Source organism: Natator depressus, chromosome 4 (genome assembly GCF_965152275.1).
Source record: "Natator depressus isolate rNatDep1 chromosome 4, rNatDep2.hap1, whole genome shotgun sequence".
NCBI classification, from domain to species: Eukaryota; Metazoa; Chordata; order Testudines; family Cheloniidae; genus Natator; species Natator depressus.
The window spans coordinates 16,089,190-16,114,543 of record NC_134237.1 but is presented as its reverse complement, the minus strand read 5'-3'; the positions used below and the strand labels follow the sequence as shown (position 1 = coordinate 16,114,543).

The 25,354-nt window shown below is 41.1% G+C and overlaps 1 protein-coding gene across 2 annotated transcripts in view; it reads left to right on the top strand.

Moving 5' to 3' along the window:
* The window catches only part of ANTXR2 (ANTXR cell adhesion molecule 2), a 172,129-nt gene that overhangs the window by 8,380 nt on the left and 138,395 nt on the right, over nt 1-25,354 (top strand). For both annotated transcript variants that reach the window (XM_074950469.1, XM_074950470.1), the window contains 4 exons: nt 4,379-4,460; nt 5,660-5,767; nt 5,875-5,943; nt 6,899-6,979. In XM_074950469.1, the coding sequence (XP_074806570.1) occupies nt 4,379-4,460; nt 5,660-5,767; nt 5,875-5,943; nt 6,899-6,979 (340 nt within the window). The remainder of the gene's footprint in view (nt 1-4,378; nt 4,461-5,659; nt 5,768-5,874; nt 5,944-6,898; nt 6,980-25,354) is intronic.

Sequence of the window (25,354 nt, the reverse complement as noted above, 5' to 3'; positions counted from 1 at the left end):
CTGTATTTTAATGAGCTGAGTGCTAATCCTTTACAAAGTGAAGTTCATACTGATTTTTACAATGTATTTCAACTGTATTGACACGCCATAGAAGTAAAAACCTGAAGTTAAAGTGAATTTTGTGTTGGTGAGAAGTGCCATATTGACAGCCCTGGAGACTAAAATCCTCTTTAGCCACAGAAGAGTATAATTTTATCAAAAACCGGTGGCTAGGAAAAGCACATGATACAGGCATCACAATATACTTTGTATACTCCTGTGGCTGACTGTGTGCTGGCAGATATAACTGTAGTTTCCATATACTAGCTTCTGCCAACTATAATTAGTGTTTGACTCAGACCTTTGGCCATATGTATGGTGTGATCCTGCTGTCTTCACTTAGGCAGAACTCCATTTGATATTACTGAATACTTTCATGAGTGAGGACCACAGGATCAGGCCCACAGTCTTTATGTATGCTTTTATGGTACTTGCCAGCATGGGCTTCTCTCCGTATTCTGTTGCACATGCATATGATGAATACACGCAAGTCCCAACCCAGCAAAGCATTTCTGCATGTTTATCTTTACACTCATTTATTTTAGCACGGAAGGTCTGCCAAAATGTAGCCAGCCAGAGCAGTATATAGACTGTAGACTCTAGAAGGGAGTTTTGTGGGAAGTTTGCATTTATTATCTGAGCAAAGATGTGTAAAAAGCACATGTAGGTAGAGAGCTTCTCATTAATTTATGTGATTCAGCTGAGGAGGGTGATGTGTAGGGGTTATTCTAGGTTGTGCGTGGAGCACATTGTGCACAGATGTGGATTAAAACTTTACTGTTTTTGTCAAATGACACATCTGTTTTCCTTCAACAAGTATGTGTGCGCTTCCTAATACACCTGTTGGATTATAGCAGTTTTGTGGCACAGCTGCATTTTGTTGGAGAAGACGTTGACAATCCCTCATACACATTTTTGGGTGATGTACTTATTGGGACTCAGAATGTACTCCCAGAGGCCTGTTGATGGTGATGTACTCAAGCTATCCTGATTAATAATGTGAGATGCCAGCGTGGGATGGTAAATAAATATGAAATTGGAACTGGCCTAAAAGAACTTGGAGCCCCAATTCGAAAAACTTTAGAGATTTTTATGCAAACTCAGGCTCACAAATTAGAGTAATCCTCTGTCGAATTTAACTTGTGTGACCTGAGGCTCGTGCAGCAGACAATTCCAGCCAACACTGACCTCTGCAGTATTAATTTCCCAGGACAAAGCCTTTCGCTAGCAAGAACTGGCATTCAGCAGTTTCTTCAGCATATTTTTTCAGATGTGCTCTCCATCGCTATCAAGCAACATTTTGTTCCATCTCTTTGGGCCTGTCAGAAATACAGTTGTTCACACTAATGCCAAGGAAGTTGGTCTGTGCTACGTAGTCAGTCTGTTTCTTTTTATGTGACATATCCTTGTAGGGGCTGCTGACACCATTTTCAGCACGATATCAAGGCAGGGTCACATGGCACGGTGTCAGAAACGGTATCAGTAGCTGTTGGGTTGTCTGGACTAGGGCTTCCAGTGTTGTCAGCACCTGTTCAACTGATAAATACCATGTAATAATTCAGTCCACATGAAGAGTTGCATAGCTACACTAGACCAGCGAAAGAGGGAAAGCCAAGGTGTGTGCTCAGCCAATGGCAGATGCTGGTATGTTGTAGTTTATTTTACATTGGGGCTCAGTGCTTAGTACTATTGCATCATTGGACTGTCTAGACCAAATTCTGAATTGAGTCGTATACCACGCAGTCCCAGTGACGGCAGTGCTATCAGGGCAGAGTTTGGCTCCCACGTGAAAAGTGTTCTTTCAGTCTTACGTAGGACCTGAGTCAGCCACCCTTACTCATGTTAAATAGCATGAGATAGACCTCATGAATAGACCTGTTGAAATAAATGGGCGTACTTCTGGGAGAGTACAATTCACCATGAGAAAGGGAAGCAGAACTGGGACCACAGAGAGGAAAGACATGAGGTGAATGGCAGAACTCCCATTGAATTCAGTAGGGCCAGGATTTCACCGATGGTCCTTGACCTGAGGAGTTTACAATCTAGGTTAGACAAGACATGATGGAAGACTTGTAAGAATGGTGTTATTTGCTTTATGCTGCTTGTGGAGGAATTATCTAAGTAATTATGAAGCGCAGAAGAAAGAACAGACAGGGTAGCTATTATGGATTAAATGTGCCTTTTCTAAAAGACAGAGGTGTGATGCAGCACATACGTTGAATTGAGAAGAGATGTTATATTTGTAATCATTCAGCCCAAACACAGACAGGCTGCAAGTTACAGACTGTAGGGAACGGATTAATTTCCGCCGCCCCCCCTCCAAAAACACCTTTTATGTGACTTAAATCATAAGAGAGGCCTGCAGAGCTCTATAATTCATTATTATGATTATTATTTATTTGTACAGCAGCAGGGCCTGGGGACCCCCACCAGCGATCCTAGCCCCATTATGGTAGGCACTGTACAAACACATAGAAAGACACTCCCTGCCCTGAAGAATTTACAATCTGGTGGCTACAGCAACAGGTACAGAACTGGGGAGAGCCACAGAGTCCTGGATAATTCTGGGGGTACAGGAGTGGGGGGGGAAGGTGATGGTAGCATGAACCCCCTTGTTACAATGCCTGCTTTGGTACTGGAAGATAGATGGTGACTTGCTCCCTGCTGCTGCAGAAGTTACAATTTATGTTGCCAAAGATTTCACCAGTACCAACTGCAAAAAGAGGCCTGGAGGTGCCAGAGTGTCCTGTAAGGCCTGGTCATGAGACATACTGGATAAAACTGAGCTGATTGTAGGAGAGCTATTTTTGCAATATGAAATCTGTTTCAGAAACTGGAACTTCAGTTGTTGTTTGTTTCTTGGCAAGCAGACATTAATGCCTGTGGACATGCTGCCACTCATTTCTGGCAAGCACGAAATATGTGGTTTATAATCGGCATTCATACATAATCAGTTTCAAGTTGTTTCTATAGATGCTGAATGTAAAATATTTGGATCAAACAGATTGTGTTGCTTTACGTAACTTGTTCTCTTCCATCTATTTAACACAGAATCTCTTCCTTTGCAATTGCAACTGTCAATATGGATATCAGTTGCTGAATGCAAATTGAAATTTACATCTACATATTGTACTTCTGGAGTAAAGCTTCTAAACATGGAGAAACTTAATCAGCGGAACAAATTACGTGGCATTGGCATTCGGGCCGGGTGGCATTCCAGTTCTTTTTTTTCTTTGCCTGCCTTAAGGAAGGGTTTCATGCAGTCTGAAAATACTTTCCTAGCCAATCCCTTGCTCTTCCTCATTGTCATCTGTATTTGTTGCGTTCTAGGCCAAATGACCATCTCCTTACTAGGGCAAATGCCCATTGACTTCATTAGAAGTTTGCCCAAGTGAAAACTAAGAACCTGAGGCTATGGCCTTCTTAATGTAATCCTTTTATTTTTGCTACTACTGACTGTATTCAAAATATTACTTCTACCTACTTGCTTCTACAGCCCCATCCCCCTAGTATCTGAGCACCTCACAGTCACTGGTGGATTTATCCTTTCGGTTTTCCAGTAAAACAGAGAAACAATGTTGTCCCCTTTTTACAAATGAGGAACTGCAACCCATAAAGGTTAAATGACTTCCCTGAGGTCACGCATGAAGTCTGTGGCAAAGCCAGGAATTGAACTCAGCTCTTCTGAATCCCAGTTAATTGCTTTAACCACAAGAACATCCTACAAATGCTGAAAGAATGAACAGATTTTTTTTATTTAGTAAACAGACTTTGATTAATTATTGTAATCCTGTTTTAGCACCTTCTGGCTCATGAATGACCTCCTGTCAGTATTTATGAAGGTATATCATTCCATTGTGCTGCTTGCAGAAATCAAGTTGTGGATCTTGGTGGAGTTATTTTTTAATTTACGTGTGCCTGGAAGCTAAGTACATGCAGGCAAGCAAGCTAAGTAACCTTCAAAAAGTATGACACTGTTGCCAGTGAACTGTTTTAGAGTTGGTACGTGGACTTTTGTTTGCAGTATAAGCTCCACCTGAAACAGTCCCCTTGGATCTGACTCTTTGAGTCACCAAAGCATAGCGTAACTTAGGCATACCGTATTTGTTACCCCAGCACAGCTTTGCGATTTTAAATTTGTCTCTGCGCAATGTTTATGAGCTGAAATGATTTTTTTTTTTTTTTGCATGTTTTAAAATTTCAGGGTCACATTGTAGCCCTTTTGTACAATGTGACATACAGAACATCAAACCTTATTCATTTTACCAATTGTCAATATGATTTTTAGCATCATTTATTGATTGAACAACCTTTGGTCTTGTTTTCTAATTATTCGCAGAAGCATAATCGAGAAAGGCCTTCAAAATTTACGGAGTGTAAAGCCAGCTGGTGATACATACATGCATGAAGGATTAAAACTAGTAAGTTTTAATACTCTTATAATTGAAATAAAAGTGTGTTCTCCTATGACTTGAATGCCCCTTTGAAGTAACAACAAAACAATACGCATTTAAAACATTTTGTATGCATTTTTTGTTACTGGATCTTACATCCAATAGTCTTTAAGGGCCACATCCCAAGGTCCTTACTCAAGCAAAGATTGTCCTGGTAGGAGGAAAAAACCCATGTAGGGGCTTGGAAATCCTGTGAGGTTTGCCTTATGGAGGTTCGTTTGTATTGTTTCCGAGAGGCAAGAGGTGGACCTTAGTTTTCCCACATGGAATAAGTAACTAACACTGTATAACAGTTAAAGAAATTAGTATAGTAAATAACCACAAACAGCTTTATATTTTATTATTATTACAGAACATTAATAGAGCATCTAAAATTTTCATGTTTGTTTACAAACATAGATAAAGACACAGGCCAAAATGTTCCATAGGACTAGTGGTTTTAGCTCCCTTAATTTTTGGGTGTCCAATTTGCAGTGTGGTTAACTCTTGTAAATTTTATTGTGAGTCTTAGAATATTTGATGTTTAATTTAAAGACCCAGGTCCTGGTGACCAGGGAATCTGTGAGAATCTAACATTTCATCAAAAAGAAAAAGTAAGTTTCTAGCCATCCTGGTTGTGGAGAAAAGTTTGACACTGTGACGTGAGTGCATCCTAAGGGCTGAAAAATTAGAAGACAAATAAAAAGAACCCCAAATTTGTTGTTTAAAAAAACCTTATTATTTTTAATCTGATTTCATTATATTTTGCGGGCTGTCTAATGATTTTTGAAGGTTTGGAGTTGGCAATATTGAAAGTGAGACCCCTTAAAGGGACATGATCATCAGAAATGGCAGAGTATGAAAACCATACCGCTTTAAATGTGTGTCAGTTTGAGGACCCAAATACTGGGGCTCTTAAAGTCAGTAGTAACTTTGGAAAATGTTGGTCATGCTCCTTCTCCTAAACAAATTACAATCCAAGGCCGTGGTCTAACTCCGGTTTAAATTAATGAAAGGATGATAGGTAGAGGGGAGACGGGATTGTTTTGAAGAGGTGAGTTTTAGGGATGGATTTGATCATTCAGTCTTATTTGGATTATTTCAAATGGCTGCATTCATTTAGTAGAAGCACCTTGGTTATAAGTTTGGGTATGACTGCAAACTGGATAATTGTTGTTCATTTTCAGGCAAATCAACAAATTGAGGGTGCAGGAGGCTCAAAGTTCTCCAGTATAATAATTGCTTTGACAGATGGTAAATTGGATGGTCAGATCCCCTTGTATGCAGAAAAAGAGGTGAGTACTGAACTGCAACTGTCTGTTACATTCTGCTATGTTTTTGTATGTGTGTGTAGCCTGGTGTGTAAACAGTGTATTTCTTTCTTCATTCTATTTTGGAACAGGCAAACAAGGCCAGAAGTTTAGGGGCTAGAGTTTACTGTGTTGGGGTCCTTGATTTTAAACAAGATCAAGTAAGTGCATTGTTGTTGTTATTACTAATTAATGGTATCTTACAAGTTTTTATAAGGCAGCCATCGCTGCGGTAGATGAATGTACTTTACTTATGCTGGAACACTGCAGTATGTTCTCCAGAGCAGGAAGTAGATACTTAGACATTTGCTTATTAATAGAAGTAAAAAGAATGAGTGGATGCCACCATTCTATTACAGAAAAGATCTCTCAGAAATTAATTACACTTATTGATAGGCGCCTGAACCAGATCATTTAGGGAAACTTTCCATTCAAATGTTAACCAGCTTAGACCACAGCTTGCATGAGTACAGTGACTATAGATAAGCTTTGAGTTGACAGGGGACAATAGTCTTTGCTTTGGAAAACAAAAGGACTATTGTTTTTTTTCCCCATCAACTGAAGATTTATCTATAGGTCCTGTACTCATATAAGCTGATCATTTGCAGAATTAGCACTACAGAGCGGATGGAAATGGAGTAGGAAGACTTGGACTTTAAATGGAAAAGTGTACAGAAGGAACCTTGTACAAAGGGTATGCAGAAAGACTTCGTAAAGTAAGAGAAAGCAAACAGGAAAGCAGAAAAGTTTGCACCACCTCTCTCTCTTTTTTTAGTTTTAGTGCCAATTTTTAATTCCACTCCAAGAAGAGAAGTAAAATGATTGTCTGAAACGGTCTGGATTTAGGGATCCTCTTTACTCTGGTTTTGTTTGAATTTGAGTGGTTATCATATAGTGGGATTAGCTGCATATCATTTTGCAGCAAGTGCTTCTGGTCAGAAAAAACATAACTGCTCTCTTTAACTGTGGGCCAGAAGGTCCATGGGATCCAGGATTTTTATTCTCTTGCTAAATGATAGAGCCTGTTGGCTTTTAGACCTTTGTTTAGATTTTCAGGCTGAAAAATATTGTGCAACATGTTTGGTCTGCCAAGTTATTTGTGTTTGTTTTCCAAAGCTTGAAAAAATTGCTGATACAAAAGAACAAGTCTTCCCTGTCACTGGAGGATTCCAAGCGCTTAAAGGCATCATTAATTCTGTGAGTATTATTGAACACACGTTCTCAGAACTTTTGATGGATTTTTGAAGGAATTTCTTGATTTCTGTGGTGGCTTGGTTTTTGCCAGGAAAGCAATTACATTATAATTAGCTAGGTTTAGTCTAAAGGCCTGCAAGGAACTGATTGCCTCCTGAGAGGTGCCGAGAGCCATCAATTTTGATTGATTTCATTGAGCCGAATTGGGCCCTAAATTAATAGTTCCCAATCACTGGTATCTGCAATATATTTACCCTTCTTACCTTACTGATGCATTTCCATACATTGTTGTTGCCTGCCATCCACTGAATTGCATGTGGTCTGGCTCAGTATAGAGTTAGCACAATGCAAGTTTAGGTGAGTTTTCCTAATTCAAGGGGACGAAGTGGAAACTTTTACAGTTAAGGGCTTAGTCTGGTGAAGTGGTACAGCCAATCAAAATAGTTTGAGAACAACTGGTTTTAAAGTATTCCATAAGCTAGTTCTGGTACTAACCAGAAATTAGTAAGAATATGCAAGTATTCTGGAAGCATCACTTTGTTTTTCTTACAGGGGGAAAAAAGGTGGCCAATCTTTTAGTTTGGTTTGTTACTCCTGCATTTATGCATTTCACCAAAGGGTCCCGTTAATGAGTGTGGGTGAACGAACTGATTTGCAGTGATTTATTTGAAAGGGATATGAAGGGATGAAACCAAGAGAAGTGGTTCATGATTTTGATGTGGTCAGGGGCGAGGCTATATTTTAGTTGGTTCGGTCAAGTAGGCATCTTCAGTTATATGGACCATAACTTATGTGTTTGGTTTTAGAGAAAATTCTGTGTATTTTGGATAATTGTCAGAGCACCAGTGCCTCAAAAGATGATGTTTGTTATTGTTATTAATTATTTGTGTTGCGGTAATGCATAGGAGCTCTGGTCATGGACAAGGACCGCATTGTGCTGGGTGCTGTACAAACCCAGAACAAAAAGACTATCCCTGCCCCAAAGAGTTTACTATCGAAGTATAAGGCAAAAGACAACAGATGGGTGCGGACAGACAGAGGAGTAGAAGGAAACAATGCGACTGTTGGTCAGCGGGATAGGCAGTAATCTCAAGCTGGTTTAAGCTCCTCCATATGTTGTTCGATACAGCTTTTATTCATAAAGGAAAATAGTTCAAACTGAATGTCAAATGTAAGGCTATAAATATACTAATGAATGAAGCTCTCTTCCCAAGACAGACCCCACTGCTGTTCCCCACCCCCCGCCGCCCTTTATTTTAACAAAGGACACTACTTATAACTAAGTTATGAAATCGTGAACTTGTCACTACTCTTCCATTGAATAATGTGTTTTTTCTCTAGAAGTTACTGGTATAGATTAAACTATTTTTTCTTCTCTTTGCTGACGATGTATTGTTTCAGAAGATTTTTCGTCCAGTCTAAAGAGATGCAATCAATCTGTTCAGGCTCTTACTTCATCTCCCTTAAAAGATAATAAATCCATGTGGCAAACTGTTCGTCATTATTTTGAAGATTTTAAGGGACAGTTCCTCTGCTGATGTAAATCGGCGTAGCACAGTTAAAGTCAATGGAGTTAAACTGATTTACACCAACTGAGTGTTGGGCCTTAATCGTTTAATGTCCTTGGAAACCCCATGACCTAAAAATTTATAAGGTTTTTCAACTTTATATGGCAAGATTCAACCTCATACATACAAGGAGTGTCAGTTTGCACCTCCTGGTGCTAGCAGGGGCTGCTGTTCCCTTGTAAGAGGCCAAGTGGTGGTTCCACCATGCTCCTCTCTCAGATTTTGAAGGGTAGGGGAAGTATAGTTTCTCTTAGGCTTTCCTTAGGAGCCCAACTTGTGGAAGGTAAAATTAGGATGTGTAGAGTCATTGCATCCCCTAGCTGTTTTGGCCACCCACTTTAGCTGGTCAGTGACCCCCACTTTTGAGGCTGCGTTTGTTGTCTGTCATACCCCTGGCTGAGATGGCTGAGAAGAGGGTCTGCGTACCTGCATTATTTCACCCCAAGAACTATCAGCCACCATGGACCCTGTGCCGTGGCAGAAACTGATGCACACTGGGGTGAATTTAATCTTTAATTTTTCAGGATGGGATTTCAAAAGCACTTAAGGAGTTCATCACCAAACTCCCCTTGAAATTCAGTTCCCGTTAGTGCTTGTGAAAATCCCATTCTTAAACAATGATGTAAAGAGTGCATCATCCCAGAAATACTGTGTGGGATTGACTGACTGACCTTTTTAAGGAAGATCTAGTCTAGATCATAAACACATGGACTATTCCTTATAAGCTGTAACTGAGTGCTTGAATAGCGTAGATTTTTATGTAACAGACAGCAGTTTGAACAAATGTTTCAGGGCTTAGCTAATTGCTTGTGTGTTTCCATGAAAAGCTTGTGTTGTGGCTATTCAGGTTGTCTGGAAACACAAAAAAGGGCTCATTTCAGCTGTTTGTTGGGATAAACAAAAAAAAATCTGGTTGTTGATTTGGTGGTTTCCAGGAGTGTTTAGATTTTTAATTTTTGTTCTTAAGGTCCTGAAAATTTCTGGCTTGACAGCCACTGGCTCTAACTTCAAGGATTTAAATGCTTTGCGAAGCAATCTGAACAATCCATTTTCCCCCTGGACAATGTTATCCCTATGGAAGCTGGACAGTGGGGCACTGTCAATGTCACTTGCTCATTTCTAGGGCAGTGATTGAAACGTCCATAAATTGATAATGGGTCTTTGGCTAACTTTTTCCACCACAGGGAAAGACTCCGGTAGTGGGGAAAGGCTCTGACAGAGAGAGGCAGTGGGGAAGGGAAAGGCTGCGGGCAGCTGCCGGGACCTTTCTCTGGTATCTCCCCACTGCCAGAGCCTTTCGCTGAAGCATGTAGCCACCCACCGCTGTGTGGACACCACCTGCCTTTCACTGTGATGTGTGGCTCCGTGTACTCACCATGCTGCCACCAGTGGTGTGCAACACAACACAGACATAACCTAAGAAAAATTCTAGCCCAAATCTTGAAGTTCTTTCTTAGTTTTTACTTGCTCCAATTCCCAATGAAGTCAGTAAGGATTTACCCATCTGTGTATTGTGCCACATTTCTTTTGAATAATATCCCCATATACTGTATTTGAACAATTTATTTTATTTATGCATACTTCTGTGTGGTGGTAACTCACATGAAGTTCTGTAAGCTTTTCTGGCATTGTTAATATCCAGCTTTACAAAGTATCAAATGAACAGAGTTGTCAGAGTAAATAAATCTATGCAGAAAGTCTTGTAGCTTAAAAGAAAAATGCTGAAGGCAAGTTGGTTACCCTATCAGGAATGGTTTACTGATTTAGTTTGGCTGATAATTATATGGAAGTATGGCTTCATGAGCAAATGGAATAAATAAAGTGGCAATGTGAGATTTAAGAGTTTAGGAGTGCACAGTTGCTTTCACAGTGTGATATTTTGGGACCATATGAGGAGCTCAAATCTTTTCTAATATGGATGGGATTTAATTACGATATTTCTTCTCCATTAAAGCACCATTCAGGAATGGCCATTTAGAGTGTGATAACCACATCAGTGTTCTAGGGACCAGTGTTGCAAGCTGCTTAGCACCTCTTGTGAGGCGCTGACCATCTTGAACGCCTGTCGTCTTCCTGGGGAGTTGAAGGATGGTGAGCGCGTTTCAAGGAGATGGCTAGTACATTGGAGGATCCGTGTCCTGATTCAGGAAGCATTTAACTTAGAACACTTCAGTGGGACTTCAGTATGTGCTTGAGAAGTAGTCCAGGTCCTTTTAAAAAAAAAAAAAAATAACCCCAAGCAAAGCTCTGTAGGAGATCATGGTGCCCATTTCCATTAAAATGAATCGGAATTGAGTATCCAGATCCCTTAGATGCAACTTTGAAAAATCTCAACCACAAGTACAACTGTTCTTCATGAAGTCGCATAAGAATCAAGCTTGTTCTAAAAAAAAAAAAGTTGTATTTCAAACATTCCTATTTATACACATCTGGAAATTTTACAGCTTTAGCTCTATTTTCTTAATGGGTTCAATTGATTCTGAAATGAACATTGTTGTGGAAGCAGTCTACTGAGAAGAAGCAGCAGGCTCTAGTGATTAAAGCACAGAGCTGGGAGCCAGATGCGCCCTACATTTCAATCTCTTTCCCTCCCTTCCTCCCCCCCAAAGCCTAGTATTCCCAAAGAAGATCTTGTGCTGGAGCTCCACAGAGTTGGGGTTCTGCAGGCTTATGGGGCAAGCAGGGGAACAGGCGCTCACTGAGATGTCCTCCCTGGCTGAGCCTCTGTTAGTTTAGTAGATAATCCAATTGTAAATCAAATCTGTTTGAAAACGGAATTCACTTTGCTCGGACCATCTTCCCTGCTGCCGGTGTACTTACTGGGGACTCCACTCCACTGCTGTATTGTTCTTCCAGAGGGGGATAGGTGACAAAGATCTCAAAGGAAGGGGGCCAGCAAGGAGGCAGCAGTCCTTGGACATCTTGGCCTGCATGGGAGTGGGTCTCTCCCTGCTTGTTGTTCCTCGGGGCCCACATGATTGGGAGGCTGCACCCCAAACCTTAAACCAATCTGACCTTGTCTAGATTTTTCTCCGGCTTGCAGAATGGCTCACGTTTTGAGTTTCGCCGGCGTTTGTGGAATGTTCCATTACGTACACTGTGCACAGTTGAGCATGTGGTCTTGAGATCTAAATTGCTTGAATAAACCTGGTTCTGAAAAACAAAATAAACAAAAGGGTCCTGATTCTATCTTCACATGTGCATGCAGAACTCCCACTGATCTGGGTGCAGTGAGTGGAAGTTGCATGGCTCTTTCTGAGAGCAGAATTGAAACAGAGTATGCTTTTAAAAGTGGCATTCGTTTTAAAATATGGATTTCTCTTTAGTAACTTCACTAAAGTATGTGACCAACTATAATTAGACATCACTTATCTTTCATATTATGAGTTTACAGTGCATAATGTGGGAAGTAAAATATTCTCTCATGTTTAAAACAACCCCAAACACTTATCAGATAAGGCTACAGGAACTTGATACTTAACAGACACTACAAGGGAAACAGCTTAAAAAACCCCCTCTATCTGAAAATTTTTCTGCTGTAACAGGTGGTACCTGAGATTATTATAACTGAAGGAGATTAGAGAGAGAAATATTTGTCTCTGTTGTTTTAATTGATTATTTTGTGTATAGTCAATTTTACTGTTTCCCCTGTAGGGTAAGTTCGAGGCTTTCATACAGGAAGAAGGGAGAGAAAAACATAGTTTGAAAAACAGTCCAACATGATTGTCAAACCATATGAATTATTTATAAACAACTTTTAACTGAATCTTTTAAAACTGAATAGATTCTAAATGAACCGTGTCCATTTAGCATGGGATGAAACCCACCCCATTAAGAGAAAATTGTAGCTTTCTCAGAAAACAAAAAAATTAGGCTTGAAATGCAAAATTAAGATGACAATTTATATATATATGTAATAGTCTGTCTATATACTGCTCTAGCGAAGCTGTGCCTTGAGTCTTGCAGTCAGTTCTGCACACCACACTACTGAAATGATATTGACAAATTGTTCAGCAAAGAGCAACAAACATGATTGGGAGTGGGAGAGCCTGGAGGGATTGATTTATGGAGTGTTGCTAATAGAGTGAAATAATGTGGGCCAGATTCTCATGCCGTTACTCTCACTGGGTGGTATTTTACTCTGCCAGCGGTCCCTCTGAAATTAGTGGGGCTGTTTGTTGGGTAGTAGGTAACTCTATATGCACCACGCTATCAGCATCTGGTCCTGTTAGCACTTCTTGACGATGGGCTTGTCTACACTGGCACTTTAGAGCGCTGCAACTTTCTCACTCAGGGGTGTGAAAAAACACCCCCCTGAGTGCAGCAAGTTTCAACGGTGTAAAGCACCAGTGTAGACAGTGCACCAGCGCTGGGAGCTACGCCCCTTGTGGAGGTGGGTTTTTTTTGTTTTTTGTTTTTTGGATGGATGGATGAATAAAATACCATTAGTGCTGGGTTTTTGTTTTTTAATCAGTAACAATGGAAAAAGGCATAAGAACAGATCTTATGCCTGGACTGGTAAAATTGCCATGCAATTTTCAAGGCTCATATATACCGATACACACACAATACTGTATTTAAAGCATCTTTATTATAAGTTCAAAGGTATTAATGCTCCCTGAGGCAGAGATCTGGTTTGCCAACTTTCTTTTTGGAGGAAAATTTTATAGGCAAGTTATAATCTTGTGAAAAACTGGGTTCATACTGGACATGCTGACAGCCCTTAGCTAAAGTGGTGTTAGCAGGCACTGCTATAAAAGCTTATGGCTTAATTGTAGAAGCTCTTTCTGGTGCAACTCTCATTTATTATGGGGATAAAGCCTGATCTGACTGCAATGACCAGTCAATAAAACCCCCGTCTATAATTCACATTCACTTGAATAGCAGAAAAGGATATCTAATTAATGCTTTCAGTCAAACTCTTCCTCATCTTATATCAATAAATGGTTGTGTAAGAATACATTTCTACCATTAAGTTATAACCTAGATTAGTGAGAGGATCTGAAGGAAAACAGCTGTGTAAAATAATGCTTATGCAGCCAAATTATATAACACCTCTTAACATGTGCCTTGAACACTTCTTTCCTTACACATATCCACAGTTGTTATTTTAATTATTACAGTAGAACCTAGAAGTCCCAGTCCAGATCGGGGCCCCCATTGGCACGGTATTGAACTCTCGGTGAGCGTTCCTGTTCCAAAGAGTTTACAGTCTAGATAGACATGATAGAGAAAGGCTGGGAGGAGAAACAGAGGCACAGAGAGGTGGGGTTAGTGCTCAAAGATAGACATCATCAGTGGCAGAGCTAGAAATAGAACTCAGGTCTCCTGACTCCCAGTTCTTAAGTCTTGTGTGCCATGGAGACATTTACTATTTAAAGTCTCACCCCAAGAGCACTTGTGAAACACCTCACCTTTGTGCACAAAAGTGTTCCCACGAGTTCCAAGGACCATTTTGACCAGACTTGCTTTTAGCTGGACTAAGAACTGTTTCCATCTAATCTGAATTGTTTTGGTGCCAAAGTAATTGTAGATTAGTGAATTTCCACTGTTGTCCCACAATCACTTTGCCAGATCTGCCCAGAATCAGCTGACGTGGGCGGATGTGCTATGATCTATAGGATGGGTAGCCTGTGAACATCTCAGGTGAAAATGAATGGTTCAGCATAGCCTTGGTGGAAACACAAGTAGTTTTAAACTGAATCCGTATGGCTAGTGTGACTGCATTGAACCATTTGTGTATACACGGTTTCTAATCCAACTGGTTCAGTTATATGCAGTTCAGTTCTGTAGTACAGACACAGTAATTAGAGACAAGGTTGTTTCAAGGTAGTTGTCACTTGTGACCAAAGCCATCTCACCCCAATACAGGTGAAAAGCTAGTGCCCTTACTAACTTGTCCACCTAGCTCCTGACTGCAGAATTTATTTAAATAATTGCCCTGTTTTTCTAGTTGCAGAGAAGTAGAAAGCACAAGTTTTGAAAGAGGTCAGTGACGTGCATGCCGCTAAGGATAGCCTTGACGTTTCATAGCCCTGAAACATTTTTCAAGAGCAAAATCAACTTAAAGAAACAGCTGATTACCAATTACAAATCTTCCTAATTGGAACATTTCCTGTAGAAGGAAAATATGCTTGGTTTCTGTACTGGGAAGCCAGGAAGCGAGCAATTAAATGTTTAAACTTTAAGGGGCAGGGTGAAGAAAGAAAAGCAACAAGTTGTCATTAAAAAAATTATTCCGATTAGATCAGTCTCTTCCTTAATCCACATGGATGGTCTAATACTCTTGCTGCACTTGGTGCAAGCTTTAGAACTAACATTGTGCTATGGTTTTCCATGTGATTGAGATGACGAGAAGATAGTTTTGGGAATTATTGTATGTAGTTGTTAAAGAGACTCAATGGCCTGGAATCGAATGCTTTCTGCGCTACTCTTCAGTATTGTACAGCCCTTAATTTTACATTCTCTGACATATTACAAATCATATAATGTTCTCATGTAGAACAGTGAGCTTGATAAGCCAGTACCATAACTGACAAGCTTCCAATTTTTTTTCGTGTGTATGCCCGTTGCGTGCCTTATGATTTGGATTTGACTTGTCAGATATCCCTAAACTGTTATCAGTTACATTACATAACTGATGCTGTAAACTGTTTTCACAAAATGAAGCATTCAGAAGTCCATCTGAAGTATAGTTAGAGTTTCCTTAGTGATGAGTTGTTTTTTAAGGTTAGACTTCCCTTAAGAATGTTTTTTTAAGTTCCCTTCTGCTATTGAAGCTAAGAATTTGTCATGGCCTTTGTAATAAGTAATGTTTCATAAGTAAGGTTGTTTTTTTAATTTGGAGGAAAAGACTGATTCTGTTAAAATATGCATCCCTTATGACCTGCAGTTGTGTAATCTATAGCTACTCTACTAAGTAATTGCAAAATGAGGCATTGCTTAGACACTGTATAATTAGAATAACCTCACTAATATTATGATATTACATCACTGGTTGTTTTATGCAGTCCACTCTTCCCATGTATTTTCTTTTTTTTTCATTTAGGTGGGGGAGGGGAAGGCAGCCTTCTCCCCCACCTTTTTTAACTTCCTCTTGGTTTACACGCTACACTAATGTAACCTCAGGAAATAGCTGTAATTGTATTGAGTATTTGGTGCCCTTTGAGAGTACAGATGTTTGGCAGAAGATAAAAAGTAGGTTCCACAGTGTCTGTGATTTCTGCTGTTGCTTTTCTACGGCTTCACTTGAGTGCAATGTCAAAATAGTGTTTCACCATGAATACACTTGATAAGTTTCAAATTAATTTGGATTGAGCGTCTAACATTTAGTGTTGTGTGGCCATGTTGCCTGATTGCTTTCCACACCGTATTTGCACAGTAGGTAATAAGTGGCAAAGACACATCCTGGGGCACAAATGGGAGATGCTGGGGCTTGTTTTAGCACTCTGCTGACATAACTGAGCGCTGACTATCCCACAGAAGTTACGCAGAATTTCACCTTGCACGGGCTGCAGTGTTTGGTCTGGCTCTCGCATTTTTAAAAGGGAGCTAAATTCAAAGTGCTAGGCTCTTGGCTTTGCAAAATGCTACACTGAAGAACCAAGTCAGATCTTTTGTTTTCAAGTGATTAACAATTATTTGGCATGGGGAAGAGCGCAGCCTGGCCAGAAACAAGATCTGCTGTAAAACGTAAGGCACATACTTACACTTACAGGTCCCATGGTAAATTAGGTCATGTAATCCACAGTACTCATTTACTCTTATGATCTACAATGAATTTTTATCTTTGAAGCCAATTTTGGCCATGGCAAGAGAGGGTATAAGTCCCATTAAAGTCGAGAAAGCAAAGTAATTTAGAATTAAATGTTTATCTTCCCTTTGGAACTCCAGGGATAAATTTAGAGGTGCACCCGCTTATACCAGGGCTGAATAAAACAGTAGGGCCCTGATCCTGTGAAGACATATTCACTTACTTAACTTTACACATCGTGAGTAGTCCCACCCAAGTCAATATGTAAAAGTCCATAAATCTCTGTAGATTCAGGGCCAAAGTCTCCATAGGTGAAAGGCTAGTATATTAACCCATTGCTGTGTGTTGCACCTCTTCCCCCTTATATTTAATTCTCTATTCTTTTCCCCACCTTACAGTTGTGAAAATATTATTTCAACTAAGCTGAAAAAAGTCTGCCAGTGAGGCATTCTGTGACTCATGTGAAAACCACATGGAGACCTGGGTTAAACACAGTCCCAGTTTAACCAGTCAGTGAGAATGAGGCTGAACCATTTTAGAACCTGGATTAAGCACATTTGTAAACTTGGTTCTAACATGGTTTGGCTCAATCCAGTCTGGCTTGTCCGACGCTGTGAGAGAAAACTGTGTAGCTGGAAATGAATTTAACCCACACTAATTCTGTATAGTGAAGCTCCGAGGATTTGAATTTAACAGCCTTACTATTGCCTGATGTTTCAGCGTGGGATAAGATGCTAAGAGAGATTTGCAGCCGTTTAAACATTACATTTTTGGATTGCGGGGCAGGTTCTTGGACAGCGCGGGGGCTTTGTGCTGCAGGCAGGTGATTGAAACAATGTAACAAGCCATAGGAGGGTCACCCTCAACTAGTAGGGATGCTCCAGTGTTGTAGAATCAACACAATGACTCCTAGGCCAACCTCCTCTATGCTGGCAGCGTAGGGGGCGTGGCTGGAGAGAAGGAGGTGTGCTAAGCCTACTCTGGCTCCTCTTTCAGTCTGTTGGGAGCTGATGTAGCTTAAAGCAGCCTCCAGGCTGCTTTGACTTATGCCCGGCACCCAGTGATTGCAGCGAACTGCGAAGGCTCCCTTTTGTACCACCTTTGCACCACTCCCCCTGCCTTGGCTGTTGGCAGGTTGGATCCTGGCCCCTTCCCCGCCTATGTTTTATTCTCCTTTATGGATATTTTCTCTGTAATATGTGCGATGTACCCTGAAACATGTTATCACGGAATCAGTCAACAAAGCCATCAGTGTATGGATGAATGCTTTGTACAATGTGGGCTCGGGACGGGAAGCTATGAAGAGGGTTCCAGTTTAAATTCTAAATGTCTTGGCTTCTGTGCATATGCCATACTACGGACGTGACCGAAGCACTTCTCATAGTTTAATTTGGTTTGTATTTTGTCATGGTTCATAGCGCTGCTTTCGGTATGGACCCACTAATACTCAGCTGTGTTTTGCTCACTGTTCGTATACATAGCATTCCTACAGAACACCCTAAACTCTGCTTTAGTGGGTTGACATTTTCTTATATTGATCACTCTTGGGAATAGTGTACACGGGTAAACTGGCACTTACCGTATTCCTTGTGCTTTTTTTGTTTGGGCTCAGAATTGTGCTTTTGCAGGGAACGGACACAAGACTGGCTAGGAGGGCGTGGTAGGCAGCACTCCAGGGTCCCTAAACTGCAAGTGCAGTGAACAGGAGTTAATCGTTCCGTGAATATGTTTTTGCACACGGATTGCTGGGCGTGACTTTAGTGCAAGTTACTATGCTGCAATGTCAACATAACTTCACATGCATATTTAGGTTATTTGTAACGAGTGGTCATTTTTTTTCTTTCAAAAATTGATTGTGAATGTACAGCAAGAATATAATTGTACTTAAGATGCATTAGTTATGTTGTTTTCCACACAGTTTCGCCTGTCAAGCTGTTGGCTTCCTTTGAAAACAGTAATGGCCAGTCTCCCTGGGGAGCGGCTTCCATTTTCCAATGAGCGATAATGAAGACAAATGGAGGTGTAGATTAGAAATAAATCTGCAGTGAATAACACCCACCCACCAGGAATCTTGAAAAGCTTGCATTGTTCAAAATATTGATGTGCTGAGTGTGACTAAAATCTCTCCGAGCTCTTCCTCCAGTAATCTGTGGTATGCTAATCTCTTAATTTAGGGAAACAAATCTCTTGTGTGCCCATCCCATTTATTGTTTTCAAAACATTAAATAGACTTGAAAATTGATACGGTTGCTCTGAAAAGAATCCAGCTGTGTTTGATGACCTGCCCAGAATCCTGAACTCAATGTGTAGTTTTATGGGAGGAACAGATGCCAGGAGAGTTATGATTTATGGTGCTAGCGGCTGCCAAAACTTTTGAACTGCAGACTGGGGCTAAGCAAAATCAAATGATGCCGTGAAATGAATTGACACTTAACATATTTTGTTAATTGTCAATGTACAGTTATGTCGATCACAAGTTGTTGCTAATGTACTGTTTTCTTAAGGGCCCCTGAACATGAAATGTGTTGAAACAGTGACAGGAAAAGATATTTTTAGCAGGGTGTGTAATACCATGCAGTACAATCACATTATGTAGTACCTTTCATAAGAATTTGTACCTGAAATACTTCACAGCTTTACTGCAAACTATCTAGTTGCTCTGTTACATGTATAACGGCAGCAGAGGGAGAGAACGTTAAGAGGAACTAGCAAAGGGGAAAATAGTTGTGTTTAGCTAGGATCTGAAAAGAGAGAAGCCTCGGTTCTCATATCACTTACCCCAATATACACTGATGTCAGTGCAATTATTCGTGATTTACGCTGGTCTGAGGGGAAGCGATAGTAGCAGCTTGTTGCAGACAACAGGGGATCCAGAGGAGAAGGTGCTTGCCCAAGCAGTGTCAAGGCTGTGACAAGACTGAAATGAGGCAAGTGTAGCACAAAGAGGTGGCTGAGAGGGGAGTTCCTAAAGGCTAGAAGCAATGGTGATCTCTATTTTACTTGGCTGCCTTTTCATAGCTCGTCAGTTCAGCTTCTGTTTTTATGCAACTGCTAATATGATTATTGGTGTAGGTGTTTTCCCCCACCCCCAGCTGAAATATTTTTTACCAAACATGATACTGTTTTTAATTTACTCAGCTTTAGGCTCCTCTGGGTTCAGTGTACAGGGTCAGGAACTGACTGTGTGTCTGTCAAATGCCTCTGATTGAATTAAATCCTATATGAATGATGTAGAATGGCTAACCACTGTGCTGCTTTATAAAGTGTACAGTGAGGTAAACACGAGGCTGCAGAACAGGGAAGGGTTAGAGCAGAAACTGTGAAGAGCTACACACTGCAGACATCCAGTCTAACTACTGTACTTATAAACCGCTTATTTGGAATCCAGTTCAGTAGAAAGGAATTGCCCCCAAATTCAAGGGCTGACATAGCTGTTGGGCTTTTTTCAGAGGCTTTAAATAATGTCTAGTTGTGAACTTGCACGGCGCTTCAGATATCCCTGAAGGAGCTGAACCTCTCCTGCACATAACCCTCCTCTGTCTTGGCTGCAGCTGAAATTACTTGAGAACGAGACGTGATAAACTACGACTGTGGAACTTTCAACTTATCAACTTTCCAGAACAGAAAAAGTTTCTTAAAAAGAGAGAGAAAAAACTAAGCAGTCGGTCACAGTTCAAAAGAGTCTGATTACCAAAAGCCTATGTATTAACGAGTTAGTAAACCCAGATCAGACAAGCTTGTAATAATATTAGATAGATTATTCTATGTAGTGGCCATACAAGGGACAGTGTTTCTTAAAATTGAGCGCATCCGAAGTACTGCACTTCTATGACAGAATTGGGTGTGCACCTTAGTCTTGGCATATGACTTTAAAACCCTGATCCAGCAAGGCACCTGAGCATGTGCTTGACTTTAAACCAGTGTGTATTCCCAGTGAAGTCAGTGGGACTGTTTACACGCTAAAAGTTAAGTATGTGGTTAAGTGTTCTGCTAGATCAGGACCTAAACGCCCAACCTCCTGGCTGAGAGGCAAAATTGGACTGAACCATAATAGCACGACTGAGGCCTGGTCTACAGTAGCAAATTAGGTCACTATAACTATGTCTCAGAGGGATGCAGGTAAACCAACCTAACCCACGGTGCAGACAGTGCTAGGTCGATAGGAGAATTCCCATCATTCAGTCCTGATGTAATGTTATTAAGTCAGTGGAGTTACAGCAGAGATGAGTTGGTGCTCATGTGCCCGTGGGTTATCTTGCATATCTTTACTCTGATAAACTGTATGGACTCAGAAGTGCTTAGCCCCTTATTACTAATAAACACTTCTGACTGTGAAAACTGTTTTGTAGATTATCCATTCACTTAATGGCCATATGTGACTTCATGAAAGTTCCAGCTTTGTTGCCTCGAACTGTCTCTTGAGATCTCTGCAGTATCTCTCTCTTGACGCTGAACATGTGATGTATTGATGCTGTTTGCTTTTAAGATCGCAGTGATAACGCTGTTCTTTAAAATGACAGGTTTCAGAGTAGCAGCTGTGTTAGTCTGCTAATATTTAAAATTCTTTAAAATGCATCCTCTGGCTGCTGGAAAGGACAAGGAATTTGCTGTTCACCTGCTCAGCCAAATAAATTGTGTGTGTTTGGGAGAAGGGCAGGGGATGTTCCTACTACTCCCAGCTTCCTGGCTTTTGCCAGATGTGTCTCTGTGTCGGGTTCTCAGATACACAACCTCTCTTTCATGGTTTGGGTCCTTTTCTCCCATGAATAGTTCCTGTTGCTGATTGTGCTATTGCTCAGAGTGACACTGATGTGATTCTTTGTTCTGATTTACAACTCTGAATAGCTGTGTGAAACTGATCACATCCTTGTTAGTCTCACTCTGCTTCTTTTTTTGTGAGATCGGAGGAGGAGCAGCGGAAGTGCTTGTTGTTATAGTTTGCAGATTCAGGAAGACTTCCCTGCATTGGCTGACATTGGAAGGTTATCTTCCAGCCATCGAGGGTAGAAACGTAATCGTTTTCAACAATGAAGATTTAATTCTGCAGAAGTAGATGGTTTTAACTGCTCACTTGTCATGGCACGTTTATTGCTCGCTGCTGGTGAATGTTCAAAGCCCTGACCATTTTCATGAAGGACCCAATTCTCATGATAACTAAGGGCATGGTTTCTAAAGCGCGCTAATTGGTCCATGCAGACCCTACTGGTGTGCACTAAAGGTTCCTTAGTGCACTTTAATGTAGTACTGTTGCAAACAGCACTATGTTAAAGCACACCAGCAGGGTCTACACAGGCCAGTTAATGCACAATATGTTAGTGCGCTTTAGAAATCACACCCTTTTAGAGCATATCACACCCCCCACATGTAGATAATCCCTACGGCTGCTTAAAGTGGGTGTAAACTACATTTACCCTCCCTTTAAAACCCCTTCACATTTACAGAATGGTGCAACATGTCTAAATGAGGATCAGGCCCTTTAATTGTCTTGTTGCCCTGCAAAATCCGACTGCTGATCAGACCTGGTGATGTATTTCCTATCTTCAACCAGTGAATGCATGTTATGTCCCCACAAGTGGTGGTGGTTATATTGAGGCAGCATCCGAAGACTCCAGTCAGTATCAAGGCCCTAGTGTGCGATAATCTGTCTGGACATGCATAGGGTAGCATGATCTCTGCACTCAAGAACTTACAGTTTAAAAAGAGATGGGGGGGGGGAGAGTGATCAGAGGGGTGATGGGCACAGGTCTCGTTCGTGCCATTTCTTTTTTCTTTTCTTAAAATTGTACATAAGGGAAAAGAAAACGTTGCATTATGTGCAGGAAAAATGAAGAAGTTAGTTTGTTGAGCCATGGAAATCCCCGAATTTCCTGAAATTTTAGCTTATGCAGAAAGTTTGTGGTATAAGCTCCCCGCTCTGATATTTGTAGCCCCTACCATCCCCTCCACTTCGATAGCAGCCTGTGCCCCTATATTCAGGCCGGGGTACAAGAGCTGCATGTACGTCTGTGGAGTACCCTGGAGGTGCTCCTCCAGATCCTAGAAGATTTCCATGAGTGGGGACAGGGCTGGAGGGAATGGGGCTAAAGGGAATAGTGAGTATCTACTTGATTCTACACTATGGGCTATGGGAAAATATGTGTTTGTGGGGCAGCTGGCAGTCAGGGAATTCCTTGGAAGCAAGGCCTTTATGTGCAGGGGAAAATAGGGCTCTGTATTTGGCATGGAACTCTGGAAGTAGAATAGATGACATCAGCTCCTTGAGTCTCTCCCCTGCATGCAACTATATCAAGGAAGTTTACAGTTGTTTGAATTTATTGTATGTTGGCAGAGTACTTATTCAAGCAGAGTCCTATTCAAGGATGACCTTATATAGTAATTATGTCAACTTGAATTGTGTGCAGTGAATTTGTAAATAATGAATTTGCAGCACAAAATCATTCTGCTTCATTGTCCTGAGCCAGGAAAGAATGGAATTCAAAATTACGGATTGTCTTTTGACGGTGGCATCGCAGTGTTGCGGACCTATTGCACTTTCTGTTGTGCCTGAGTTTTCCACAACAAGTGAGTTTCAGAATAGATTTTTCAAAAAGGGGAATGAAACTATTTATCTGTTCATTTGCACGTTACACTCTTTCAGGTAAATTGGAGCAATGGGCGAAAATGCAAAAACACAGTTCAAGTCATTCACTATGGGGCAAATCCTGCCCATCCTCCTTGGTCCGAGAGAATTCCAGATGTAGCAAAACCGTCGTGGTTCACCTGCAGGAGGAATTTTCAATAAGCACTCTGTGTTGGCCAAACTCCCCTCCTTGTGAAGTCTATGGTAAAACTCCCATTGACTTGAATGGGAGTAAAGTAGGCCAATGCTGGGTGCTTTGGAAAATCCTACCCTATTTGAGGTGGGAGGAGGATTTGGGTGGACTGCTCAAGGCCTGTGTCGGGGTTCCCTGTGTGGGGAGGTGCAGGAGTGTTTAGTTGTGGGACAAGGGAGGGCCAGTTAAGGTGTGGGAGTTCTGTGTGGATCTACTGCTAGCATATCCTCTGTCCATTGATATCCCATATGGCTGGGGACTACTACAGGCTCTGGCCTTCAGTGAGAGCCCTGCAGGGAGATCTGCAGCCTGGCCTGTGGGGGAGGATGTATTTCTTAAGGGGCTAGGCAAAGTCCGTTGAAATCAATGGGAGTAATTGGGATTTGGCTCAGGTTCCCCGTGCATACCTAACAATGGATGGGGCACCAAGGAGACAAATTATCAAACCTAGTTTGGATCAAAGAGTTTGACAGCATTTAGATATTTTTTTGAAAAAGGAAAGGCATGAGCATTTTAGTGAAGTGTAGGTGCGCTTTGTTGACTTCTTCTTCCTTCTGCAATGTTATTTCATAGAAGAGAGAGAACCAGAAAAAAGAGTGGGGGACAGAGACAGAGGAGGGGGGGGAAGAAAGGATAAGACATTCCCATACATCCTTTTAAGGGGCAAATATCTCTCTCTCTCCTGAGTGTGACAGAATTAGTGTGGCTTGCCTATCTTTGAAGACATTTTCTTTTTCCCATTATGATGGCTAGTCCAGTTGCCTTACACTTAGATGAGCAGCCCCGTGAAGTCATTGGCACTGCTCATGTTCATGGGTAGGAGTAGCAGGATTTGCCCCGTTACCTGGATGATCCTTCTCACTTCCACTCTGTGGAAGATGGGGAATCTGGCCCTGTGTGTAAGTATTGCTGTGAAGGAATGACCAGATTTCTGGTAAAATGGGAGAATTGAAGCAGGAAGGGAAAACTTATTTTTGAGGAAAGACAATAGGCTGATGTTTCTGTTTCCAGTGAGGTCCCATATGTTTGTAATATCAAATGATTACAGGGCGGTTTTTTCTTTTTTTTTAAATTCTGCTCCTCAGGGGTGTGTATGTGAGGTGATTGTTGCTCCACAGAAGGAAGTTTAGGGATGATAAAGTAATTTTCTGTAATGCTGTTAATTTTTTTTGCACAGGCCATTAGGGACTGAAGATTTTTGAAGTTTGGGAACAGCCTAGTTTGAATGTCCTAGAGACAGCAAGGTTAAGTACCTTTACATTGCAAGTCAAAGCGAGCCATGCAGGTTTTATCCTTTAGGAAACCACTTGGCCTTCATATCGAGAGTTAAGAAATAAAGTTGAGGAATCGTGCACACCCAGACGTGTCTTTGCCAAGAACTTTTGAAGCTCTTGGGGAAGAATGGGGGCTTTCTCAAGCCAAGTGAAAGAAAAGAATAGTTTAAGTTATGGAAATTTTGTGTCAAGGCAACTGTTTACTTCTAATGACAGTATTAAAAAAAAAAAAATCTTTTCACACTTGGAGTCAGATTGTCCCAGCAGGACATCTACTGTTGGAATTGTGAAATAACTGGTGCCAAGGGGGTGAATATAGCCTGAATTCTTTACTAACACTCATTTTTTGTGCCTCAGATCTGATAAATCTCTCTAAGCCGTATCTTTATCCATATCTGCTTTTGTGCTTTTCGGTTTTAAGAAAAAAAGGAAATTGGCACATGCAGCTATTTTGTAATTGTCCCCGCTTGGTCCTGGGTCTGGAATGCAGCAATAGAAACCACCAGCAAACAGGGTGGAGTAATAAAAACAAAACCTAAAAGGAGGTGTGAGGGAGGGAGTTTTTCTGACTTAAAGGTGCCATATGCACAAGCACACGGAGAGAATCTTGACGAATTGCTGTAGGCTGGGATTTTCAAAAGTGCAGTATGATCACCTGTTCTGTTCACTCCCTCTGGGACACCTGGCATTGGCCGTTGTCGGAAGACAGTAGGGCTGTTCTTATGTGTTGCCCCAATCCTTCTCCCATTGTTTCTGGTAACAATCCCCTTGACTCTTATGAGAGCAGGGTTAGGCCAATACTGAGCACTTTTGAAAATCCGACCTTTAGTATACAAGGCCCCAACCCTGCAAACAGTCATACATGTGTTTAACTTTAAGCAGATGAATAGTCCAATTGACTTAAATAGGCCTATTCATGAGAGTAAATTTCCTTATAAGAAAAAACAGTGCTTTTACCGTGAATTTTTAAC